Source organism: Hippoglossus hippoglossus, chromosome 8 (genome assembly GCF_009819705.1).
Source record: "Hippoglossus hippoglossus isolate fHipHip1 chromosome 8, fHipHip1.pri, whole genome shotgun sequence".
In the NCBI taxonomy this organism is placed as follows: Eukaryota; Metazoa; Chordata; class Actinopteri; order Pleuronectiformes; family Pleuronectidae; genus Hippoglossus; species Hippoglossus hippoglossus.
The window spans coordinates 4,190,489-4,214,392 of record NC_047158.1 but is presented as its reverse complement, the minus strand read 5'-3'; the positions used below and the strand labels follow the sequence as shown (position 1 = coordinate 4,214,392).

General features: G+C 41.4%; 1 protein-coding gene, 3 long non-coding RNA genes, 13 other non-coding genes and 1 pseudogene across 17 annotated transcripts; all 18 read right to left on the bottom strand.

The window, feature by feature from the left end:
- Window positions 1-181: 181 nt before the first annotated feature.
- LOC117765870 lies at window positions 182-1,794 on the bottom strand. Its single transcript, XR_004614631.1, has 7 exons — window positions 1,769-1,794; window positions 1,592-1,639; window positions 1,373-1,416; window positions 864-912; window positions 623-672; window positions 407-433; window positions 182-224 (listed from the first exon to the last, which is right to left on the bottom strand). It is a non-coding gene; the product is annotated as an uncharacterized LOC117765870 (long non-coding RNA).
- LOC117767080 lies at window positions 289-371 on the bottom strand. The gene has a single exon (XR_004614841.1). It is a non-coding gene; the product is annotated as a small nucleolar RNA snR60/Z15/Z230/Z193/J17 (small nucleolar RNA).
- LOC117767082 lies at window positions 501-583 on the bottom strand. Its single transcript, XR_004614843.1, has one exon. It is a non-coding gene; the product is annotated as a small nucleolar RNA snR60/Z15/Z230/Z193/J17 (small nucleolar RNA).
- On the bottom strand, window positions 742-820 carry LOC117767063. Its single transcript, XR_004614826.1, has one exon. It is a non-coding gene; the product is annotated as a small nucleolar RNA SNORD79 (small nucleolar RNA).
- LOC117767062 lies at window positions 979-1,058 on the bottom strand. The gene has a single exon (XR_004614825.1). It is a non-coding gene; the product is annotated as a small nucleolar RNA SNORD24 (small nucleolar RNA).
- Window positions 1,485-1,553, bottom strand: LOC117767096. Its single transcript, XR_004614857.1, has one exon. It is a non-coding gene; the product is annotated as a small nucleolar RNA SNORD75 (small nucleolar RNA).
- Window positions 1,795-1,954: 160 nt separating the features above from the next.
- Window positions 1,955-2,028, bottom strand: LOC117767077 (annotated as a pseudogene).
- A 4,855-nt stretch (window positions 2,029-6,883) lies between these two features.
- LOC117766051 (homeodomain-interacting protein kinase 1-like) lies at window positions 6,884-7,600 on the bottom strand. The gene is made up of 2 exons (XM_034592759.1): window positions 7,214-7,600; window positions 6,884-7,069 (listed from the first exon to the last, which is right to left on the bottom strand). Exons 1-2 carry the CDS (start codon window positions 7,598-7,600, stop codon window positions 6,884-6,886), a joined length of 573 nt encoding a protein of 190 aa, XP_034448650.1.
- Window positions 7,601-9,246: 1,646 nt separating this feature from the next.
- On the bottom strand, window positions 9,247-12,316 carry LOC117765868. Its single transcript, XR_004614630.1, has 11 exons — window positions 12,291-12,316; window positions 12,114-12,161; window positions 11,895-11,938; window positions 11,385-11,433; window positions 11,144-11,193; window positions 10,928-10,954; window positions 10,485-10,745; window positions 9,912-9,964; window positions 9,711-9,740; window positions 9,432-9,485; window positions 9,247-9,334 (listed from the first exon to the last, which is right to left on the bottom strand). It is a non-coding gene; the product is annotated as an uncharacterized LOC117765868 (long non-coding RNA).
- On the bottom strand, window positions 9,555-9,627 carry LOC117767071. Its single transcript, XR_004614833.1, has one exon. It is a non-coding gene; the product is annotated as a small nucleolar RNA SNORD47 (small nucleolar RNA).
- Window positions 9,809-9,875, bottom strand: LOC117767087. Its single transcript, XR_004614848.1, has one exon. It is a non-coding gene; the product is annotated as a small nucleolar RNA SNORD78 (small nucleolar RNA).
- Window positions 10,810-10,892, bottom strand: LOC117767079. The gene has a single exon (XR_004614840.1). It is a non-coding gene; the product is annotated as a small nucleolar RNA snR60/Z15/Z230/Z193/J17 (small nucleolar RNA).
- LOC117767081 lies at window positions 11,022-11,104 on the bottom strand. The gene has a single exon (XR_004614842.1). It is a non-coding gene; the product is annotated as a small nucleolar RNA snR60/Z15/Z230/Z193/J17 (small nucleolar RNA).
- Window positions 11,263-11,341, bottom strand: LOC117767064. The gene has a single exon (XR_004614827.1). It is a non-coding gene; the product is annotated as a small nucleolar RNA SNORD79 (small nucleolar RNA).
- Window positions 11,501-11,580, bottom strand: LOC117767097. The gene has a single exon (XR_004614858.1). It is a non-coding gene; the product is annotated as a small nucleolar RNA SNORD24 (small nucleolar RNA).
- LOC117767095 lies at window positions 12,007-12,075 on the bottom strand. The gene has a single exon (XR_004614856.1). It is a non-coding gene; the product is annotated as a small nucleolar RNA SNORD75 (small nucleolar RNA).
- A 160-nt stretch (window positions 12,317-12,476) lies between the features above and the next one.
- On the bottom strand, window positions 12,477-12,556 carry LOC117767075. The gene has a single exon (XR_004614837.1). It is a non-coding gene; the product is annotated as a small nucleolar RNA SNORD74 (small nucleolar RNA).
- Window positions 12,557-19,717: 7,161 nt separating this feature from the next.
- On the bottom strand, window positions 19,718-20,408 carry LOC117765873. Its single transcript, XR_004614634.1, has 2 exons — window positions 20,290-20,408; window positions 19,718-20,123 (listed from the first exon to the last, which is right to left on the bottom strand). It is a non-coding gene; the product is annotated as an uncharacterized LOC117765873 (long non-coding RNA).
- Between the last annotated feature and the right edge of the window lie 3,496 nt (window positions 20,409-23,904).

The following is a 23,904-nucleotide window of genomic DNA, read 5'->3' as shown; positions in this document are numbered from 1 at the left end:
GATCCCATTAGATCTGTAAATTAAAAACAGCTTCAATTATGATGATTGCAGAAACTAGCAATTTTATCTCTTGCAACAAGTATCAGATCAGAAACATGACATATTTCCTCAACTGGATCAGCGACCTGATTCACATTCATCACGCCTGAACATTAGCAACATTTGATTTGAATGTGAGATGTACCAACAAGGCTGGAAGTTTAGTCGGCGGAGAAGTCACATGTCTGAGGAGAACAGAGGGGACGTTAGTATGCATAATAAGCTGTTTGGGCTAGAGGACAATTACAGGTGACACATCAGCTAGGAGCGAAAGACAAATAGATCTTCTTCATTGTTAAATCTGCTGAACTATGGTATCATCATTGTGTCAAACTTCATTTAAGGATAAAACTTCAGTCTCACTCACCATAGCATTCTGTAGCCAGAGAGGTTTCTGAAAATAAACAAGAAATTCAATTAAAACCAAATCCCGTTTGAGGAGACATTGGAGGTCATAGAAGCCGACACATCAGATAGGAGCGAAAGACAATAGTTCTTCTTCATTGATTAACTGTGCTGAACTATGGGATCATCATTGTATCAGACCAGTTTCAAAACTAAACCGGTAAAATCTTAAACTCACCAGTAGCTCATACTAGAGCGTTCAGACCAGATGCACAAACACGAGACCATCTGCAAGACAAACACCAGAAGTTGAGAAAACAAAAAAACCTGCAAACATACAAGCTTTTCCTAAACCAGCACTGCATCAGAAAACAGTTCTCTTTCACCCTTTATCAGAGAGATTCCCATTGTTTAACAATAATCATCATTAACAGTTTGTTTTGGGGCAAATATGTCAAGATAAAAGTCTAGTTCGTTACCTTATTGAATGTCGTGAACGAAGAGTGAATTCAGTCAGTGTGATCACACCTGCAGAAACAAGACATATACGTGAGCCATGAAAGAATCTCAGGACGTCAGACACGGCCTCATCAGTGCCTCAGATAATAAAACATGGTGGTTGCTGGTATCATCATCGTTTGATCAAGAGTAGCAAATAAATGTCATCAGCAGCACAGGGATCACGTGCAGACCGATGCTTCTCTGGAGGTGTGGTCAGAGTGGAGCCAAGACTGCACTTTGAGTTTTCAGATGTGGCTCTAAAATCAAATACTTGTAAATTAAGAGATTTGAGAGTTATTAAACTGGTTCAGATTGAATGGATCCTGTTAATAAAAGGATGCAAGTTATAAAATACAATTGTCAGACTTAAGACCAACAACTGAGGCCTTGTCTTTGAGCCTGGTGAAATGTTCAATAGCTAAATAAAGATTTGCAAACACCTCAAGAGAAACAGAAGCCATCGACATTTAGAAAACATGAGCTTTACCTCATCATCCCCAGCTTCTTCACACCTCTGCATCATACTCCAACCTGCGGATACAAGCGCATGTTGGTATTGTCCACGTGACACCGAGAGCATGGTGCACAGCGGAAACGGAAGTCTCCGTCTAAAGCTGCTCAGAAATCACTTCTGTCCACTACTCTTATAATTGAAATCATCAGCGACTTCCATTTTGGATTAGTAGAGTTTAAAAAGTACAATTACCAGGGATGCATTTGATGAGTCCAAACGCCTGGAAACACCCGTTTGAGCCTGAGGAAAGAAGGGCACGTTAGTAACATCTTGAGTAACTGGAACTAATCTTTATTTATCACTACTGATTCAAACTCAGTGAGAAGTTTCAGAAACTACTGTCCATCTAACCTAATAGCTTTTACTTACCACGTGCTGTTCACCTTCATTTTGAGTCGATGTGGCTGACGAGTCTGCAAAAAGATGGGAAAACAGATTAAGCACGAAACTGATTGAAATAGATGCAGCCATCTTCTGACTGAAAACATGTCCACACCCTAAAGTCTGGCAGCGCAGGAGCTCTGCAGTGAAAACGGCCTCTTTGTGTCTCAGTGTCCCACGCGGTCAGAAAGTTGGCGCACAGTAGACAGATGTCCCTACCAACATTTGTTTCATCACACTGCGATGAGACGAGGCCGAGCCGAGCTGAGCTGAGCTGATCTCAACCCGCGCTAAGCAACACGTGGCCGAGGCCTGCTGCGGCTAACCAGGCTAGCATCAGCGCCTCACAGGTCAAACCCGTCAGTGCACAGAGCGCGGGCTCAGCAGAGGAAGTTACATGAATACACATCAGAGTGGAGACATTAAAAGCTAAAAGACAAAGTGACGACACGCAGCACAGAGACACGTGGTGGAGGAGACACACCTGTTGCACAGAGAGAGAGCCGGAGAATGAGACTGAGCTGCCTTTGCCCTTTTGCCCTTTTCTCAAACATAGAAAACAGCCCTTAACTACCCGCCCTCACGGATTTACTGAAATAAAATGCGCATATTCGGCAGGAAGGCAACTCGACTGACTGGTTCTGTTTTTGAGAGTAGATCTCAAACAGCCTGGTTCCGGAAGTAAAAGTCCCATTCTGATTATATAGTGTTGTACGGTGGCCCGAGAGAGCTCAACGCACTGCAAATTAACAAAACACATGCAAAAAAACAACTTCATCAATTTGACGACACGTGGGCTGCAAAATAAAGTCCCAAAACACGCAAATACAGAAAAGCGCCACAAATAACGAAAACGACACCGGAAATGTTTCCTGGGGACCCAAAAAAAGTGATGAACCTGCCTGTAGTTCGGTGCTGTGTGAAGTTATTGAAGTGTGCTACTCGTCAGTGGTGATGGAACTTCGCAAAGAATCACAAACATTATTTGATAACAACTAGAAGTAGGGCTACGTTGTAGCACTAACGGGCCGAGCACAGGCAATTTGAAGCCTGTTGCGGTTGGTGGAGAGAGCGATCATTGAACAAGTGCACGTCTCTGCGTTGCATGCGTTTTGCGCACTGCGGCAAGGACAAACGCTTCACTTCCTGCGTCCGTCACGTGATGTCGATCCTTGCCTGCTAATTGCTCATTACGGTCCACGCTATCAAATAGCACATCCCACTGTGAAAATTTTATGTAAATCGAATGATAGTTGTAAAACAAAGCTTACTTCCTGTTGCCAGTAGGTGGCGCCATCACTATTATTACATACATACTAATATATCTGTTGAAGAAGGGGCTCTGATGTAGCATGAGCAATTTTGTGTCAATTGGACAATGTTACAACAACTTAATTATCACACTGATCAGTAGGTGGCGCTATGACCCTGCACTAATATTAATATATGGAGCTGTGCAGGTCTGGATTGTGATTATAGGTCAGCATTTGGGGTCCGGTAGGATAATGCAGAGTGGATTCACAAAGTAATTCCTGTTTCATGGTGAATCAGTAGGTGGCGCTATGACACTGAGGAAATATTGACACATAGAGCTGTTCAGGCTTGATCTCTGATCATGAGACCGAAGTTTGGCAGTGATAGGACAATGCACACTGTAGTTATGACAACATCGTCTCCTTTGGCGAAGGATGATCCTTCGCCGCACCTCAATGTTTACACGGTTTGAGGAAATGTCACGATTCTGACCATGGTCCAATGACTTGACTGAGCTCATTTGAGCTGTATATTGTAAAGCAGCCAGGAGCAGTGCATCAAAGTATGAAACATGTCACTTCCTGTTGCCAGCAGGTGGCGCTGTGATTTTAAGTCATGATTTCTGTGTAGATGTCATCAGGCCGGGACTCTTGTCTTACATGTCTAGTTTTGACTCGATTGGACCAAATATATCTGAGATACAGAACCTTGTGTTTTGATGGCGTGTAATCAAACTTTGAGGCAACGCCACGGTCACACCGTCTGACGAAAAATCGATCTTTGAGTTAGTTTTTATCTCCATCTTGTTTAGATGACACTCATCTCAATTTGAAGTTGATCTGATGAAAGCCCTGGGACAAGTACTTCAAAGTAAAAATGTGGAAAATGGCCACTAAAGTCAAAATGGCGGGCTTCCTGCTTGGTCTAGCATATCTATCCAAGAGACTTATTTGTTTGTTATGAAAAGGCACATGTCCCCATCGATTTTTGTACAAGTCGGCCAATCATGGTGCCGGGGCTGCCCTTTAGGGGGCGCTAGTCAGTTATTTTGCCACGCCCATTCCTTAAGGTGGCGCAAGGTTTTGGTCATCGATTAAAAAGAGCAGATAAAACACAAATTAATATCTTGACAGTCCAGTTCGCTCTCCTTATTCAAGATTCAAGATTCAAGATTCAAGATTCAAGATTCAAGAGTTTATTGTCATATGCACAACGATAACATTAAGCAGTCGCTTGCAATGAAATGCTTGGGTCACAGGCTCTCTTATAACAATGCTCAATACAAATTTAAAATTTAAAATAAAATATACATATCTAAAATATATATATACGCCTAAAGAAAAAAAGAAAAACAATAGTGCAAGTGTGTGCAATAGTGCAAATATGCTAAGGTGCAGAGTTATGACAGATTGGAGGAGTTTAAAAGTCTTATGGCCTGGGGGATGAAACTGTCTCTGAGCCTGGTGGTGCGGGCCCGGATGCTGTGGTACCGTCGGCCAGACGGCAGCAGGCAGAACAGTTTATGGCTGGGGTGATAGGGATCTTTAATGATCCGGTTGGCCTTCTTCCTACACCGCTGGGTGTAGAGGTCCTCCGTGGATGGTAGCTCCGTCCTGGTGATGTGCTGGGCAGACTTCACCACCCTCTGTAAAGCCTTACGGTTCAGGGCGGTGCAGCTGCCGTACCAGGCGGTGATGCAGCCAGTCAGGATGCTCTCTATGGTGCACCTGTAGAAATTGCAGAGAATCCTGGCATCCATGTTGAGCCTCCGCAGCCTGCGGAGGAAGAAGAGCCGCTGTCTGGCCGTCTTCCTGATGGAGTCTGTGTGGTTGGTCCAGGTCAGGTCATCACTGATGTGGACCCCGAGGAACCTGAAGCTGCTGACTCGCAGTCTTTAGAACGGGCAAGTTCTACCTTCCTTCTCTCCATGAGCAGGTTTTGTCCAACACTGGCACCTCCTCTTCGTCCCTCATCCTCTTCTTGGGGAATGAACATTGGTTGAGTTGGAGGGGGCAGCTTCTGACTTTTTGTTGCCTCTCACAAGGTCCGTCCTTTTCTGAGGCTCATGTTTGTCGTCTTTGTCGAGGGGTTCCCATCCCTGTGGGATCGTGTCTCTTTCTCATCCTCATCCTGATTGGGCCCGTTTGCCCACTTGTGCCTTTTCGAATGGCCGCCAGTCGCTCACTCCTTCTGACCTTTGCTTGGGAGTCTTCTGGTCTGTGATGTGGATAAGAAAATAATTTAATTCTTGATCTTAAAGCAGTGATTTGACATTTCTAAAAATGCACATTCTAAACTGCACTTGGCTGCAGATCCATAGTTAATGAGAGTTTTATCATTCTTCCCATTAAACTCTGAGCAAAAAACAAGAATATTTACCAAAATGTTGAACTGTTCTTCTACAATATAAAATGATCAAGACAGGAAGATATTTCAAACACTCACATGGTGCCACGCTTTGCATTCATTTTTGAATGCTTCTCATCTGTCATCCCAGCAGGGCTGCGCTCCTTGGCTGGGCTGGCAGTGCGGCTGGAGGCGTCCTCTTTCAGGGACATTTGAAGGACCACCTGGTCTCCATGTCCTCCATCGTCAGAGCTTGGATCCTGACAGATGTCCATCAGATCCTTACATGACTTCACACTGGAAGACAAATGAAACTGCTGAGCCAAACACCTTAATCACCTTATATCTCAGATATTTTTTACCCATGTCTATCAGCACAGACTTACACAGACCATCTAAGCACAAACTTACTAGAGGCTGTTTCTGAATGAACCCTGAAGGTGGCTCATCGTGATGAATGGATGTTGGAGAATTCTGCTGGGGGTAATTCTTCTTAACTGACTCATCATCAGCATCTGAGTCATTAGGTCCAAAAAGCACTGCAGGTCACAGTGTTCAGCTTGGACGTCTTCTACCCAGAGCGGATGAGTCCCCTTTAACAAGATGAGGAAAACCAACATTGTTACATGTCCTCGTGTTTGGATTATGAAAACGTTGTGCTGTTATAAATTCATCCAGGCTGTTGATCACAAACGAGAATTGAAACTATTGACTGAAATGAAGAATTGTTTCATTGAGATAGTTTGCAGTGGATGGCACAGGGGAAAGAAACACAGACTGAAGGAAAGACACCATAATTAGTGAGCTAGTGGAGCCAGCTAAGTGGTTGTAAACTACTTTCTTACCATAAATCTGCCTTCCATCCAGCGTCTTGGCCAGAACGCATGAGGTAGGAAGTTTCCTTCATGCTCTGGATCTCTAATTGCAAACGCAAATTGCCTCATCTGTGGAGAAAACACAACATTGTGAGAGTTAGTTAACTTCAAGTTTACATTGTTGATCATGTACATCAGGTGCACTTCTATTACTGAGACATATGGATGAAGTGTCTCTGATTTGTCTCATTAGTAAAATAGTAGAAATCAGTGAACTTCTACTGGAAACCCTCTCACTATAATAATCAAGTGTGTGGATTTAAAAATACACAAACATCACGGCAGAACTGTACGTGTTTGTTGTGATTTAAGTGCAGATACTGACCAATTCATTCTCATTAGAGGCTGGGAACAGTGGTCTGCCCGTAGACAGCTCAGCAGCAATACAGCCGAGAGACCATACATCGATGGCCCCGCTGAAAGGCTCTTTATACAGAACCTCAGGAGATCTTAGGATAAGAAACACAAACATATTACTGAGGTTTTAAAATGTACTAAACTCCTTGTTACTGTCAATATGTTACTGTCCGTTTCTGAGACATAAACCTGACATGCCAGCGTACAGGACTTGTCTAATTAAGTACAGCAAACACAGCTGTCCCAGGTATACAGATGTGCTGTCAGTTACCTACCTGTACCACAAAGGCTGGAGGAGATCACCGATCTGTTCCTCAGGATCATCGAAGGCTAAACCAAAGTCAATGACTTTAACTTTGAGTGGCTTCCTGACATGATCCACCAACATGATGTTATCTGGCTTCAAATCTGCATGAATGATCCCTGCGCTGTTCAGAAATTCCAAGGATGTAGCCAGCTGAAATCATGAAAAACATAATAATAATCATGAGCTACAGAGTTATTTCCTCAACAACAACCATAACAGACACATTTTAGCGACCAAGTTTACCCTTCACCCTACAAAGCAGTTAGTGTAAGAGCTTGAGTTTAAAAAACAAACCTGCTGTAGAATGGGGCGGATCTGCTTCAGCTGAAGGTGTTGACCCGGGCTGATCTGCTTGAATTTCTGCAGATCCATATCCAGGTGCTCAAACACAAGACAGTAATGTCCCTTGTAGGTGAATGACTCGTTGAATCTGACGATGTTGAACCTGTCTGAGTGGAGCGCCTTCATGGTTTGAAGGGTGACCTCCTCTTCCTTGGCGCAGTCAATGTTTTCCATGCTTTTGATCATTTTTAAAGCCACCGTTTCATCGGTGGTCACATTCCTGCATTGGATGACCACTCCATAGACGCCATTGCCCAGGATTGTCTGTGCCTGGTACTGTGTAGTGGGGGAGGGGATCAGGTCTCCTACACTGATTTCTAACTCACTGTTTTGAGACATGGTGACAGAATAGTTCTCCTGTTGATTTTTGTTCATGTGACTGAAGTGATGAAGCTGTGTGTGCCTATATACCTTTCACACGGCCTATATACCTTTCACACGGCCTATATACCTCTCACACGGCTTTGATGTCTAATTAGAATAAAACCACACAATCAACTTCATGCCTTTGTAGTGATTTATTTTCTTTTATGTGAATTTTCTTTCTTCTTTTCGTCACAATTCTTTTATTTTAATCTTTGTCAACCATCGTGATTTAAACAGTAGATGGCGCTAATGCACCTTGATGTCGGTTGCCACCCGCAAATAGACCACAAGGGTGGGCGAAGTGAAACACTGCTCAGCGAAATGACACATAAACACCGGCTGAAATACTAAAACTGCCTTAATGGTAGTTCTCACTCCTGTATGTTTTTTACTGGAACATATTTTTTAAGCTAATACACCCACACACATACAATCTTATCTCAGAAAATGTCTGTTAATCAATATGTGATTTTGTGTGTGTACAAATTTGTAGGTCTTTTCCAGTATAAACATTGACCTTGTCAGGACCAGTAGACCTGACGGGACCAAAGCTCAGTCCTGATGAGGCCAAACTTCATTTCTGTGTTCCTGGTTAAGGTTAAAGATCAGATGTGGATTGTTGTCAGGTTAAGGTAGAAGGATTACGTTAGGCTGTCCATTATGAATGGAAGTCAAGGTAAAGTCTGAAGCATAGCTCTGTGTGTGTGTGTGTGTGTGCATGTCTATCTAGTTATAATGGCCCATCTTGGTTCAATTCATCATTGTGGGGCGGTTTTGCCTGGTCCTCACAGTCAATGGGTTGTTTGAGGGTTAAGACTTGATTTTAGAGTTAGAGGTAGATTTGGGCTATAAGTAGATTCAGGTTAGGTATTTAGTTGCAATGGTAAAGGTTAGAGAATGAATCATGTCAATGCGTGTCCTCAGAAGTCTAGAGACGAGCACGTACTCAAGAAATGTTCTCCGCAATAAAAAAAAGGGATCAGTTTGCCTACTGTCTTTATTTGACCTTGATTTAATGTTGGGTTCATTATGAGTAGCTGTTAGCTTGAAGAGTTTAAGAATCACGCATTTGTTCATGCTGTTGATTTCTTGCCATGTCTATTTTTATAATTGAAAGCTGGAACCTGAAAGTGCACATGAAAATTAAACAGAAAAACAAGGCCCATTCAATAGATGAGCTTAAGGCTTAGGTTGTAACTGCTTAAAAACTAAGCACATTCAATATAAAAAAAATAATCTCATTTCCCACACATCAGACAAATTACCCCATAGCCAAATTCTTTTGAGATCAGTAAGAGGCAAAAAAACTTCCTAACGTTATATCAAATACCCCAGATCCACACAAATGTAACGGGTTCTTTGAGACATGCCTGACCCCACACTATTTCATGGCTATCAGTTGAGGTTTTGCATAATCCCTACAAACTGACTTAAGTAACCTACTTAAGTTAAAATGAGTCTTGTTTACATTTTTGCAATCACATTGCATTTTATCATTGATTTCTGGCACAATGAAGACTTCCAATCACTGACCAGCTCTGTAGTTGAGTCAATTATACTTTAAAACACAATTTCCATATTTTTCCAAAAAAAACAACATCAATATTTCGTTTTGAGTATTTTATTGCAACAATGTTGAAAACACATTTGCCAAGAGATATTAAATTGTCTGCAGGTCAAACTCCGGTCGCCATAATACCACAGAATCTGAAAAAGAGGCAGCTTTGTTTTAATATCCAGAACAATAAAGTCTATTTGATATCATCACGACTCAGATATTGTACTCTAGCAGGCTTGTACTTACCTTTAGAGTAAAACATCAGGCTGTCTGAGGGCCAGAGGACATTACATCTGCTTTCTGTGGAAAGAAACAAGTCTTTTAAAATAAAACCAGGTATCAAGTAACAAAACATTTGTTTTAGACCACAACCTCAGAGAAATATGGAACGGTAAGGTATAATCAAGAGATATCATTTGGCAGAATCTTGTCATCACAGGTAGTGGTCCATTTAAGCAGATTTTCATGTCAATATTTTCTATCAAACCAACATTGGCACTTTGTCATAGACTTTGAAATACTTACCAAGGTCAGCCCAAGAGATGCAGCCTTTTCCTGGAGAAGAGACAGAAATACCCTTATTACAAGTCAGTGATTGGTCTATTAAGCTTCAAGTTTGCAGGTTACTCAGCAACAATGTTGTCCACATTACAAGTTCAGGTCAGACATTTGTTAAAGACATCACTGAACCAGCAAAAGCCATTTTGCAATTCTCTGAATTCTCACCTCAGTCAACCTCGTCTTGGCCGTTCAGTCGGATCTCAGAGAGCGATCAGAACCTGCAGACGACAGAACAGCATAAGATGAGTATGCACAACATACATGGGGTGAAGCTTTCTACGTTGACCAAATCAGATAGAGCTAATATAACAAGACTCCATGGTTTCAAGTCAGTCGTCATCTAGTCATCACAAGGTCAGACTACAGGGATCATGAGGTTCACTAAAACCAACCAAGTTCCCAACTAATGAACCAGAGCTGCTTGCTCAGACCCAGATGAGGTGGAGTTCAACCAGCAAATGGAGCTGGTGTCAGTTGTAAATGAATTTACTCCAATTCATGCATTTTCCAATTTGACTTTTATTTCCACTCAACATAAGTTTACATTATGAATAGGTATCCCAATTAAATCCTGCAGTTCTAGCCTAACTACATACCTTTTATTTGATATAAAGTGAAAAAAGCCAACTAGCAGTTTCAGTCTTGACAACTACCTGCTGATAGCTAAAGGGCATGTTTGTGTCCAGCTCCACTTGTCATCTGGGACTGAGGTTCTACAGTTTTTATTTTCATACTCACATTGTTTGTGTGACATCTTCTGCACCCAACTGCCCAAGATCCCATTAGATCTGTAAAGTAAAAACAGCTTCAATTATGATGATTGCAGAAACTAGCAATTTTATCTCTTGCAACAAGTATCAGATCAGAAACATGACATATTTCCTCAACTGGATCAGCGACCTGATTCACATTCATCACGCCTGAACATTAGCAACATTTGATTTGAATGTGAGATGTACCAACAAGGCTGGAAGTTTAGTCGGCGGAGAAGTCACATGTCTGAGGAGAACAGAGGGGACGTTAGTATGCATAATAAGCTGTTTGGGCTAGAGGACAATTACAGGTGACACATCAGCTAGGAGCGAAAGACAAATAGATCTTCTTCATTGTTAAATCTGCTGAACTATGGTATCATCATTGTGTCAAACTTCATTTAAGGATAAAACTTCAGTCTCACTCACCATAGCATTCTGTAGCCAGAGAGGTTTCTGAAAATAAACAAGAAATTCAATTAAAACCAAATCCCGTTTGAGGAGACATTGGAGGTCATAGAAGCCGACACATCAGATAGGAGCGAAAGACAATAGTTCTTCTTCATTGATTAACTGTGCTGAACTATGGGATCATCATTGTATCAGACCAGTTTCAAAACTAAACCGGTAAAATCTTAAACTCACCAGTAGCTCATACTAGAGCGTTCAGACCAGATGCACAAACACGAGACCATCTGCAAGACAAACACCAGAAGTTGAGAAAACAAAAAAACCTGCAAACATACAAGCTTTTCCTAAACCAGCACTGCATCAGAAAACAGTTCTCGTTCACCCTTTATCAGAGAGATTCCCATTGTTTAACAATAATCATCATTAACAGTTTGTTTTGGGGCAAATATGTCAAGATAAAAGTCTAGTTCGTTACCTTATTGAATGTCGTGAACGAAGAGTGAATTCAGTCAGTGTGATCACACCTGCAGAAACAAGACATATAAGGGGAGCCATGAAAGAATCTCAGGACGTCAGACACGGCCTCATCAGTGCCTCAGATAATAAAACATGGTGGTTGCTGGTATCATCATCGTTTGATCAAGAGTAGCAAATAAATGTCATCAGCAGCACAGGGATCACGTGCAGACCGATGCTTCTCTGGAGGTGTGGTCAGAGTGGAGCCAAGACTGCACTTTGAGTTTTCAGATGTGGCTCTAAAATCAAATACTTGTAAATTAAGAGATTTGAGAGTTATTAAACTGGTTCAGATTGAATGGATCCTGTTAATAAAAGGATGCAAGTTATAAAATACAATTGTCAGACTTAAGACCAACAACTGAGGCCTTGTCTTTGAGCCTGGTGAAATGTTCAATAGCTAAATAAAGATTTGCAAACACCTCAAGAGAAACAGAAGCCATCGACATTTAGAAAACGTGAGCTTTACCTCATCGTCCCCAGCTTCTTCACACCTCTGCATCATACTCCAACCTGCGGATACAAGCGCATGTTGGTATTGTCCACGTGACACCGAGAGCATGGTGCACAGCGGAAACGGAAGTCTCCGTCTAAAGCTGCTCAGAAATCACTTCTGTCCACTACTCTTATAATTGAAATCATCAGCGACTTCCATTTTGGATTAGTAGAGTTTAAAAAGTACAATTACCAGGGATGCATTTGATGAGTCCAAACGCCTGGAAACACCCGTTTGAGCCTGAAAAAAGAAGGGCACGTTAGTAACATCTTGAGTAACTGAAACTAATCTTTATTTATCACTACTGATTCAAACTCAGTGAGAAGTTTCAGAAACTACTGTCCATCTAACCTAATAGCTTTTACTTACCACGTGCTGTTCACCTTCATTTTGAGTCGATGTGGCTGACGAGTCTGCAAAAAGATAGGAAAACAGATTAAGCACGAAACTGATTGAAATAGATGCAGCCATCTTCTGACTGAAAACATGTCCACACCCTAAAGTCTGGCAGCGCAGGAGCTCTGCAGTGAAAACGGCCTCTTTGTGTCTCAGTGTCCCACGCGGTCAGAAAGTTGGCGTTTCCTCACAGTAGTCAGATGTCCCTACCAACATTTGTTTCATCACACTGCGATGAGACGAGGCCGAGCCGAGCTGAGCTGAGCTGATCTCAACCCGCGCTAAGCAACACGTGGCCGAGGCCTGCTGCGGCTAACCAGGCTAGCATCAGCGCCTCACAGGTCAAACCCGTCAGTGCACAGAGCGCGGGCTCAGCAGAGGAAGTTACATGAATACACATCAGAGTGGAGACATTAAAAGCTAAAAGACAAAGTGACGACACGCAGCACAGAGACACGTGGTGGAGGAGACACACCTGTTGCACAGAGAGAGAGCCGGAGAATGAGACTGAGCTGCCTTTGCCCTTTTGCCCTTTTCTCAAACATAGAAAACAGCCCTTAACTACCCGCCCTCACAGATTTACTGAAATAAAATGCGCATATTCGGCAGGAAGGCAACTCGACTGACTGGTTCTGTTTTTGAGAGTAGATCTCAAACAGCCTGGTTCCGGAAGTAAAAGTCCCATTCTGATTATATAGTGTTGTACGGTGGCCGAGAGAGCTCAACGCACTGCAAATTAACAAAACACATGCAAAAAAACAACTTCATCAATTTGACGACACGTGGGCTGCAAAATAAAGTCCCAAAGCACGCAAATACAGAAAAGCGCCACAAATAACGAAAACGACACCGGAAATGTTTCCTGGGGACCCAAAAAAGTGATGAACCTGCCTGTAGTTCGGTGCTGTGTGAAGTTATTGAAGTGTGCTACTCGTCAGTGGTGATGGAACTTCGCAAAGAATCACAAACATTATTTGATAACAACTAGAAGTAGGGCTACGTTGTAGCACTAACGGGCCGAGCACAGGCAATTTGAAGCCTGTTGCGGTTGGTGGAGAGAGCGATCATTGAACAAGTGCACGTCTCCGCGTTGCATGCGTTTTGCGCACTGCGGCAAGGACAAACGCTTCACTTCCTGCGTCCGTCACGTGATGTCGATCCTTGCCTGCTAATTGCTCATTACGGTCCACGCTATCAAATAGCACATCCCACTGTGAAAATTGTATGTAAATCGAATGATAGTTGTAAAACAAAGCTTACTTCCTGTTGCCAGTAGGTGGCGCCATCACTATTATTACATACATACTAATATATCTGTTGAAGAAGGGGCTCTGATGTAGCATGAGCAATTTTGTGTCAATTGGACAATGTTACAACAACTTAATTATCACACTGATCAGTAGGTGGCGCTAATGACCCTGCACTAATATTAATATATGGAGCTGTGCAGGTCTGGATTGTGATTATAGGTCAGCATTTGGGGTCCGGTAGGATAATGCAGAGTGGATTGACAAAGTACTTCCTGTTTCATGGTGAATCAGTAGGTGGCGCTATGACACTGAGGAAATATTGACACATAGAACTGTTCAGGCTTGATCTCTGATCATGAGACCGAAGTTTGGCAGTGATAGGACAATGCACACTGTAGTTATGACAACATCGTCTCCTTTGGTGAAGGATGATCCTTCGCCGCACCTCAATGTTTACACGGTTTGAGGAAATGTCACGATTCTGACCATGATCCAATGACTTGACTGAGCTCATTTGAGCTGTATATTGTAAAGCAGCCAAGAGCAGTGCATCAAAGTATGAAACATGTCGCTTCCTGTTGCCAGCAGGTGGCGCTGTGATTTTAAGTCATGATTTCTGTGTAGATGTCATCAGGCCGGGACTCTTGTCTTACATGTCTAGTTTGGACTCGATTGGACCAAATATATCTGAGATACAGAACCTTGTGTTTTGATGGCGTGTAATCAAACTTTGAGGCTACGCCACGGTCACACCGTCTGACGAAAAATCGATCTTTGAGTTAGTTTTTATCTCCATCTTGTTTAGATGACACTCATCTCAATTTGAAGTTGATCTGATGAAAGCCCTGGGACAAGCACTTCAAAGTAAAAATGTGGAAAATGGCCAAAATGGCCACTAAAGTCAAAATGGCGGGCTTCCTGTTTGGTCTAGCATATCTATCCAAGAGACTTATTTGTTTGTTATGAAAAGACACATGTCCGATTTTTTAACATGTCGGCCAATCGTAGTGCCGGGGCTGCACTTTAGGGGGCGCTAGTCAGTTATTTTGCCACGCCTATTCCTTAAAACCATCTGAATGTCTGCAGGGGGGGGGGGCTGTTGCTACACAAATGTAGTTTGAGGGAGGTTGAACCTCCAACACCGAAGTTATAGTAATTTTGTGTGTCACGGCTAGTTGAGAGGAAGCCCTGGGACAAGTACATCAAAGTAAAAATGTGGAAAATGGCCAATATGGCCACTAAAGTCCAAATGGCGGGCTTCCTGTTGCTTTTTTCCAATTGCACCTCTGACCTTTTTTGTTTGTCTGGTCATGATACACCTGGGCTACGATTTTTGTGAAGATCGGTGAAAGCTAACTGAGGGGCTTTTCCTTAGATGGCGCTGTTGAGCCATTTTTCCACGGCCATTTCAAATTACTCCAGAATACAATTACTTTTTGGGGTTTTGAATTCCCTGCAAATTTTGGTAACAATTTGAGCATGTCTAGGCCCTGAAAAAGCCCCAAAAGGGAAATACAAATCCTTCAAAATACAATAGGGCCTCCCACCGGAGGTGCTCGGGCCCTAATAATAATAATAATAATAATAATAATAACTTGGAAAGCACAGTACAGCTTTACATCAGCTTGGCTTGAAAATAGTTTAATGCTTTAAAGGCTGTAGGGAAAATTTCCAGTACATCATCCTTCTGAAAACTAAATACAAAAATACTAAAAGGACTGAAAGGACTAAAAGGAGGTGATATGGGAAGTGGTCCACAACAGAAGTTATGTTGTTGAGCTTCTAATTGACTCCTTGTTTTGGGATCGATGACATTTTCTTTTCAGCATGAAAACAAACTCAGAAAGTAAAGACAACAGGAGTCGGATTTTTTGTTAGATTCAAACCAAAAGGACTTCAGTCTGTTTTTGAGCTGGCATGTTCATCTCCGGTTACACAACACAACACATCAAACAGGCTTCCTGATGCAACTTCACAGTAACAGTCCAGTTAAGAAGCCGCTCGCAGCTCTGCAGGGCACAGACTGTTGGGCAAACAGACCTTGTGGGTCAACATCTTAGGCTGGGGTTGTCAGTGGATGCACTTGATAAGGAGATGGGATCATGAGGCAGACGTTTTTTTTCAGTGTTTCTTTCCTATACTGTGTTTTTCAGGTTTGTTATGAATGTTAAATTCTGCGGTAAAGGGAGCTCCTCTCCCTCTCCCCCACTGAAAACAGTGAAGCTTCTGAAACACCTCAGTAGTCCGGACCAAACCCGCATAATGCATGACAAGCAGCTAGTCTGACACGCCCACTGACTGGAGCCAAAACCAAGGGTTTCCGACAGTGACTGAAAAGAGGAGCTGCAGCAATGGACAGTATGGAGAAAGTGATGTGTTTTCTGAACATTAGAGCATGAAGACCTTTTCAAGTAATAACACAATTTAAATATATTAACCTGAATATGTATCTTTCAATAAAAAATACTCACTTGTACAGTAGATCTACATATCTATTTATGCAGTAACAACACATTTAATATAAACACACACCTGCATGAACCAGTGCACTGAAGTGTTTTATTAGCTCATTTGGAGAAGAGCGCTGAGGATATTTACGAGACTGTCTCCAGAGTCTGTAAAAACCTTTTGTGTAAAACAAGAACAAAGACAAGTGGAACTAAAAAACAGACAGTGCCAATAAACTCGAGAGGGACACAAATCAGAGCGACACACAGGCTTTCCAGGGCACGTCCCTGAGCTTCAGTTTAAAAGCAGGTGATATACAACTGTCTCCTCTCAAATAAAAGCTACACACCCAGTGGGATGTTTTACAGTCGATAAGAACAGTCTTGTAAAAGATCCCACTTTTACTGACCAAACGAAGCGGCTGCTCTCTGACTTTGAATCGTCCTTTGGGATTCACCAGCATCGTCTCTTAAAGGTTTCGCTGCTCTGCCACAGCTCAGCCAGTGAAACATTTAACTGCTAATAAAGAGCCGTTTTTCATATTGTTTTCCTTAGTCTTGTTTTTTGGTTGGAGTCAGTAGAACCAGCTTCGGCAACAAACACACTCCTGCCTGGTCGGTCTGAGCAGATCATTTGCACATCGTTAACATGAGAGCTTAATATTTAACATGACATTTACAAGACTTTACTTCAGCTCACGCTAGATTTAATGAATTGATTATTTTAACTTTATGCCTAAACTTAACCTTAAAGTTTTGTATGTTTAAAATAACACTATGACAACAATAGTCTGGTTTTCGTCCAAATGTATCACAAATTGTACCCACATTTTCATATAATCTGCAAAATAAAATGAAAATGTATGCACCTTCTCACCCAGAATTGTTGTGCTAATATTAGGACCTTCGAGATAAGCAGTACGTAGCACCAATTTTCCTGTCATGTGTCATTATGGCACAGTAGTAGTAGAAGGAGTAACAAGATGAAAAAGATGAAAAACCATAAATGAATGAACGTGATGAAAGCTTGGCCCTCATTGTTGATGTTTTCATCTGCCGCCATTTTTCCCCTCTTGTGTATCAGAAGCTTGCATGATCTTTCAGTCATGTGATTTCTGTACATCATCGTGTGTTTATTCAATCTGTTTCCATTGAATATAGTTGGATTTTACTGTTATAAATGCATCAACTTTGACTTATGAAGAACAGTTAGAGTAAGTAGAGTAAAGTCACTCACTCATAGATATCAGTTCCCTAAATATGTGATTTTTTTTTCATCAACATCCATGAATTACTCCCTGGGGAATCAGTGAAAATGTTAAAAACATCCAATCTGACAATTAAAGAAAGTGATTTAAATAAAAATCCCTTGATCCAGCCCCAGGTTCAAATCAAAATACAAAGTTACTGTGTTTTTACTTGGCCCATTTCCCTTCCTATTTTGTTTTTTACATAATCCTGCTGACAAACCAACCAACCAACCAACCAACAAAGTCACAAAAGGACAATGTTGAAAACCTAGCCTCCTTGGCAGAGGTAGAAATAACTCTCCAGCTACAACTGGCTGGATACAAAATGTCGCTGTTAATGAGAACTATGATGCATCGATTGCCCTCTGCAAAGAAAAGAGAAGAGGTGAATCTAGGGTGAAAGATGAGCAGTTGAGTTCATGAGAATAAGGGGTACTGATCGCTGGGATGTCTCATTGGAAATGAATTGCATGGTTATAAATTCCTCCTTGTTTCTGATGCAAATAGATGACCTGTTTCCCCTGTTTCCCCTTCTTCTGCTTCTCTCTTATATTAGTATTAGTGATGCCCTATTCACTCCAAACAATGCCCAGTGTGGTGTATAAAAGCCCTTGTTTAATACGGTGTTGTCATTAATAGAGGAGGTCATATTGCACGAGGAGCGTGTTTGTACCCACTGAATGAAAATGCAGGTCCACATTGAGATGAAGCATCGCTCTCATCAAGCCCCATTAAGCCCAGGAGCAGCTCAAACTATGCATGTCATATATTCTCTGAGGACTCAGACTGTGCAGAACAAGAGGTTCCCATCATCATACATCATGTATCAAGTAGGAAGGTGCAACTGTAGGAAGGAAAGGTAAAGGTTTACCTGCATTTCATCAAATGTGTGAACCAACAAAAAATAGCAACAGCCTTTTAATGTCTTTTTTTAGGGTCACTCTTACGGCTCTCATCTAATAAGAGGTGTGATTTTTTTTGGAGCAGCAGAATCAAACAAATCTGATCAACCCGCTGCACACTACCTGTTCAGCAGACACAGTGCAGCAGCTGGTGCAGGGAACACAAGCAGGAGGATCGAAACCCAGGCGCGTGCAGTGAGGTGAGTTAACAACATTACAGCATTACTGACCTTACAGGTAAACAGTAAGGCAGGTGGGCAGAGGTATAGGAAACAGGTAACAGGTGGCAAGAACTAGAGTCCACAGCATCGCAGACACACAACGATCAGTCAGAAAGATGCAACAGGTTTAATTACTGAGAGAGCTAATGAGGAAACAAGAGTATGGATGAGTGGGAAAGGACACATGACTGAGATTGGAGGAAAGGCCAGAGACACAATGGTCAAAATAAACAGGAACCAGCCAGATATTTACTCTGGAGTTGATAGAGACCAAAAAACAGATTAGGGTTATGATTTTTTTTTCTGTTAGTTAGCAAAATTACAGAAAAACTACTAGAAACGACACGACAGAAACGTGGTGGAATGATGCAGTATCAGTTTTTGTCCCTGGATACAGCAGCAGCAATCAAACTCCCTATCCATTGTTAATTTTAGCCACACCCCCAAAAAATACAAATTCAAACCTGAGATAAATTGATGAGATAATAACAATACACTGATTAAATGTCAGCTCTTCATTAAAGTCTAGGATTCATCAAGCGCTGTAAAAACATCTCCAAATGTCAGTCTAGTAGTTCATCCCTTTATTTGTCTTATTTTGAAAATATGAACCCTATAAATTGGGTCATCTGGATCAATAATCAATGGGTGTGCTCATATATAAATGAATTAACATTTTGCTTGTTTCCTTTTGTCTAAGAAGCGATGGCAACTGAACCAATAACAGCCAATTACAAACTCCTAATTTGCAGCCATGTGTTGTTAGTTGGAAACATGGAGGTTGTCTTTCTCTCCATCATTAAATAAATCATCTGTCTCTGTTCACGACGTCCAGCGATGCAGTCAAACAGGAGCTTTAACTGCTCAGCTCTTCCCACTCTACATCTCCGATGTCCATTACGGCTCACAGAGTCCATTCATCACGTCTGTCTGTGGAGAAAACTGTGGCTGGTTGACACACGTGTAAGTGATGGGCAGGGAAAGGGAATCCATAATTTCTGGTCAGCATGGAACACGAGGTCTCTATAACGCTCAAGTCACAAGTGAGAAATTGTGTCATGCTTATAAATAACAATTTCATGCACTTAAATTTGTAATTTTCAGTTTTTTCCATAAAATCTGTTTTAGGGGGTTCTAAAAATTACAAAATACGCACATATATGCACATATATACACATATAAATCCATGTCATGTCAATGCATTTGGTCCACCCCCTTTTGGGATTACAACAAACCTAATTTGAAGGATTAAGTTTATTTCAGACCTGCAGGATATGGGTTTAGTGTGGTGGAGTAACTGAATCAAGAAAAAAAGACAGGAAACTGGATGTGTAATACATAGATAAATATATGTCAGTAAATACATTCAAACAGAGCAGATTTTTCCAGTTGTCACCAACATGTTAACATCAGCATACAGATGATTTAGGACCTAACACAAACCACCAGTTTACAACCAGGCAACACAGGGATTTGGAAGTTGTGTTTGGATTATTTCGACCTCTCCTTGTTACCACTGCAACTGCCAGCCAATTTAATCCCTGCTGTTTACAATCCATGATTTATATAACCAAGTATCCTCAGGCTGAGGGTAGTACACTGCAGTCATCACGGAGAAACTAGGGTTTGCTCAGCAGCTGCTGCGTTTCAGTCCATCATTTACACGACTGACTCGTGACAAATGTCAATGCCTGATCCCAAACATCAGAAACATGTTGCATCTACACTGGTGAACACTGGATTATTTCTCAGGGATTATTTCTGCACACGAAATAAAAATTTTGTTGCTCTTTTCACTTCAATTCACCGATCATGGTTTCTTCTCCAGAGTGGGTAGTGGCTATGGTCGCTGACCAAGCACTTCAGTCATTGTTGTGTTTACAAGAGTACCGGTTATAATACATCCTCTGAGCAGAGATACTCCCTCAGAGCAGACTGGACATTTCAGTTACTCACAATCTTAAAATCCAGTGTCGTGCAAGGAAGTGATAAAAATGGGCAATGACACATGACTAGTTTTGGAGGAAACTCCAGGGCCACAGGTAGCAGCGACATCTGTTACAGTAAATACTTAAAAATAGTTAATGTTATTTCAAGTTAATTTTAAAGCTGCTCCACTTAATGGTTTCTAGTTTTTTTTAAACTGTGACTCGTACTGACTCTGTAGCGCCCCTTCAGTTCCAATCAGCCGTTTAGCTGCTTTCATCTTCGTTTTGTTCTTACTGACCCCAAAGTAACATCAGCATCAAAAATAAAAAAATAAAAGTTTTACAAAAACAGATTCTGTGCTCTAACAGTAAATGGGTTAATTTTTTTCACCAAACTCACACAAGTGCACAAACTCCATTTTAATTTAGGCCAGTGGTTCACTACTGTCTGCACTTAGATCCGCGAAGAACCACATCCAAATATTATGTTTTGAAATTTTAAAATGGATGAATACAACCGTATAACATCATCTCAACTGTGACCCCTTAAAATCAGCTGCTACCACACTCAATTTCATTTTTTCCCTAATCTGGAGCCCTCAGTTATGATTAAAATTGATGTCCTTGGTATGTCTACGTGAGACTCACATACACAACATTTCTGCAGTTAATTTCCCCAGAGGTCAAAAGTGAATGGCTCCCTGCAGCAGCAGCAGCAGCAGCAGCTGGAAGTCCAGTGACTCTCCAGGGACACTGTGACTGTGGGGAACATTAACTGACCCTTTGACCTCTGGTTGATGAGACTGTCTGTCATGTGTTTCCACACACTTGTGTCCCGTCAGTTAAAAATAAATTTATAACCCGGAGAGAGCACAGCCAACAAACGCGTCTCAGAGCAAAAGTGAAAGCCCTCGTAATTAGATTTGTGCTCTTATAATTTATTTCACACATACATGGTTCAGATAAATGCCTGGAGAACAGCGTGTGAAAGACCACCGCGATTGTGCAGCAGTGAGAAAATAGGCACAACAAACTATCTGTGGCACTTTTCATGTGAACATTATGAATGTGATCATTGTGAAAATGCCTGTATTTAAACGATTGTTGCATCAACCTCCTCTGAATGTGGCCATTTGGAGCAGCTACGAACACTTTTGGTCTCTCGTGTGGTCAGACAACACATCTCACGACCAATCTTAATCTCAAAACTCTGACCTTCACTTTGAAATCCACAGAAGGCTCATGCGCTCTGTTCCGTTTGCAAGTGTATGTGCTGTGTAATGTGTAATGTTACCCAAGACCTATTCAAAACCAAAACATGTCAGTCGTCATATTAAGCTGAAAGTAAAAATAAATTGACTCTAAACTATTGGAAGTCACATCAGACACATTACAAAGAAGGCCTTAAATCACTGAGAAACAATGTAAAAATCTAAATCTCTTTAGATGATGCTAACAAGCTTTCTCAAACTTTTGTAATTGGACTCTAAAACGCCTGCAACAAGAGAATATATGACACCAGTGTCAGGATCACGGCACTGGCCACCTGTATCACTGAGGATAGATTTTAATAATGTCTTACTTGTTTTAAAGCAACACTATGTAGCTATGTAGCTTTTACTGAGCAGCAGCGCCCTCTGTAGCCACACGTGGTGATTGATTCTGTTGGGCTCTGTGTCTGAGCGATGAAGTGGTTTTAATGTAGAGAAAAAAACTAAGTCTACAAATGTGTTGAGTGGAGCTCTGACTTCGTAGTCCCACCCACTGACTTGAAACACAACTGAGCGGTGGACATTACCCATGATCCCCAGCTTCCTGAACCAGAAGAGCTGCTGCTGTAACAAATACACCAAACTCTGTCCAGAATTCTTCATATTTTACAAGTTTCCTGAATAAAAACGCTGGTTTTAATGACTTCTAACTCTTTTCAACTCATCTACAGTTCAGCATGCCCTTAAACATGCTGGACCTCATTCTGACAATTGAAGCTGCTACTATCAAGCAGTTTTCAGACATGAACTCAGGAAAATTCTTCAGAGTTTCCCTTTTCACATATGAAGAACACAGCAGGAGATTCTCCAAGCAGATACATTCACAACAACAGGAAAATCTCCAGAGCGTTCAGTTGAAGGGCAGCACAGCAGGCAGGAGGCAGGACGTAAAGTATTTGCAGAGATCCTATTTTTTTGTTTACAGCACATCAACGCTGTTTAGCTTATACACACTAAGAACAGGCCTTGTGTGGTAAGAATGGAACTCTTATGAATATGGCCAACATTTCTCCACTTCCTTCCGTCGTACAAAATCTGAAGCTAAAATATCTCGGATACCTGCATTTTGCACTTTTGATATTATTTGGAGCCAGAGTCTATGCATAGTTCCCCATTTGGGAACGGAGCTAGGATATCAGGGCCCGATTCACACGTCTGACCAATCACAAGTCAGTCTCAGCTGTCAATCGTGACGTCTTAGCTTTTTTTTTATAGCAACAAAAAACGTATTAAAACCAAATTTAGATCATGTGAACATACATCAATGTGATTAGAACTACCTAAAATGACAGAATTCATCTTTGAGAAAAAATCTTGTACTTAGATTTTTTTGTGTGGTCTATGTCCCATCTGCAAACATGGAGGAGGCTGGGTTTATAATTTATGATGCAGCCAGCCACTAGGGGGTGATCAAGATGATTTAGCTTCACTTTTGGGAGCTGTCATGTCGTCCATCCTTGAATACAGTCTGTTGTTAACTCTCACAGTTTGGTTATGTTAAGGCAACAAAAATACTGGGTTAACCATAAGTCCATGAAAGACTTGGAATTAGAATAGAATAGAATAGAATAGCATAATCTTTGTTTTCCAGTCGAGGCAGGAACAATTTCTTTGGTGTCAACCATAAAAATCCCCAAATTTCAGATTACATCATGTCACACTAAAAACAGAGATTAACAGGAAAAACTTCCAAAGAGAATACAGAAATTGACCAGGTGAGTGTGAAAAAGAAACTGTGCACAGAAACATCATTGCACAGTGATAGCCAAACATCAACCAACAGGAGCGAGGAGATAAACACCTTTTCTATTTTTTTAAGCTGATTTAGACGTAGATGCGAAAACACAAAACTCGTGGTGATGTTCTAAGACTTTTACAAGAGTTTTCTGGCTGACTCAGCAGTATGTAAATTAGGCTCCTGCAACTTCAAAATTAATGTCAACATTTTATGAATCTGGAAGAGGCTGCAGAATGCTTCCTTAAGAACTTATTACATTTTTTAATCTATTTTAACAGATATATCCACTAAAGTGAAACTTACACATTCAATTTTGACTTCATAAACAATAAACTTGGATATTAATCAGTCAAACACATTTGGGGATGAACTCCTGGTACGATTGGCACATCTATGCTGTTAGCAAACGTCAGACAGATATTGCTGTGGAACTGACATCACTGAATCAGACATAATGATTTTTTCTCTACTTGTGCTACATTTAAGCTTTGTCCTGTAAACTCCAGCCACAGCAACATTTTCAAAGGATTTAACGTCTCAACATTTTTTGATGCTACACATAGCACTGTGACATATGCTG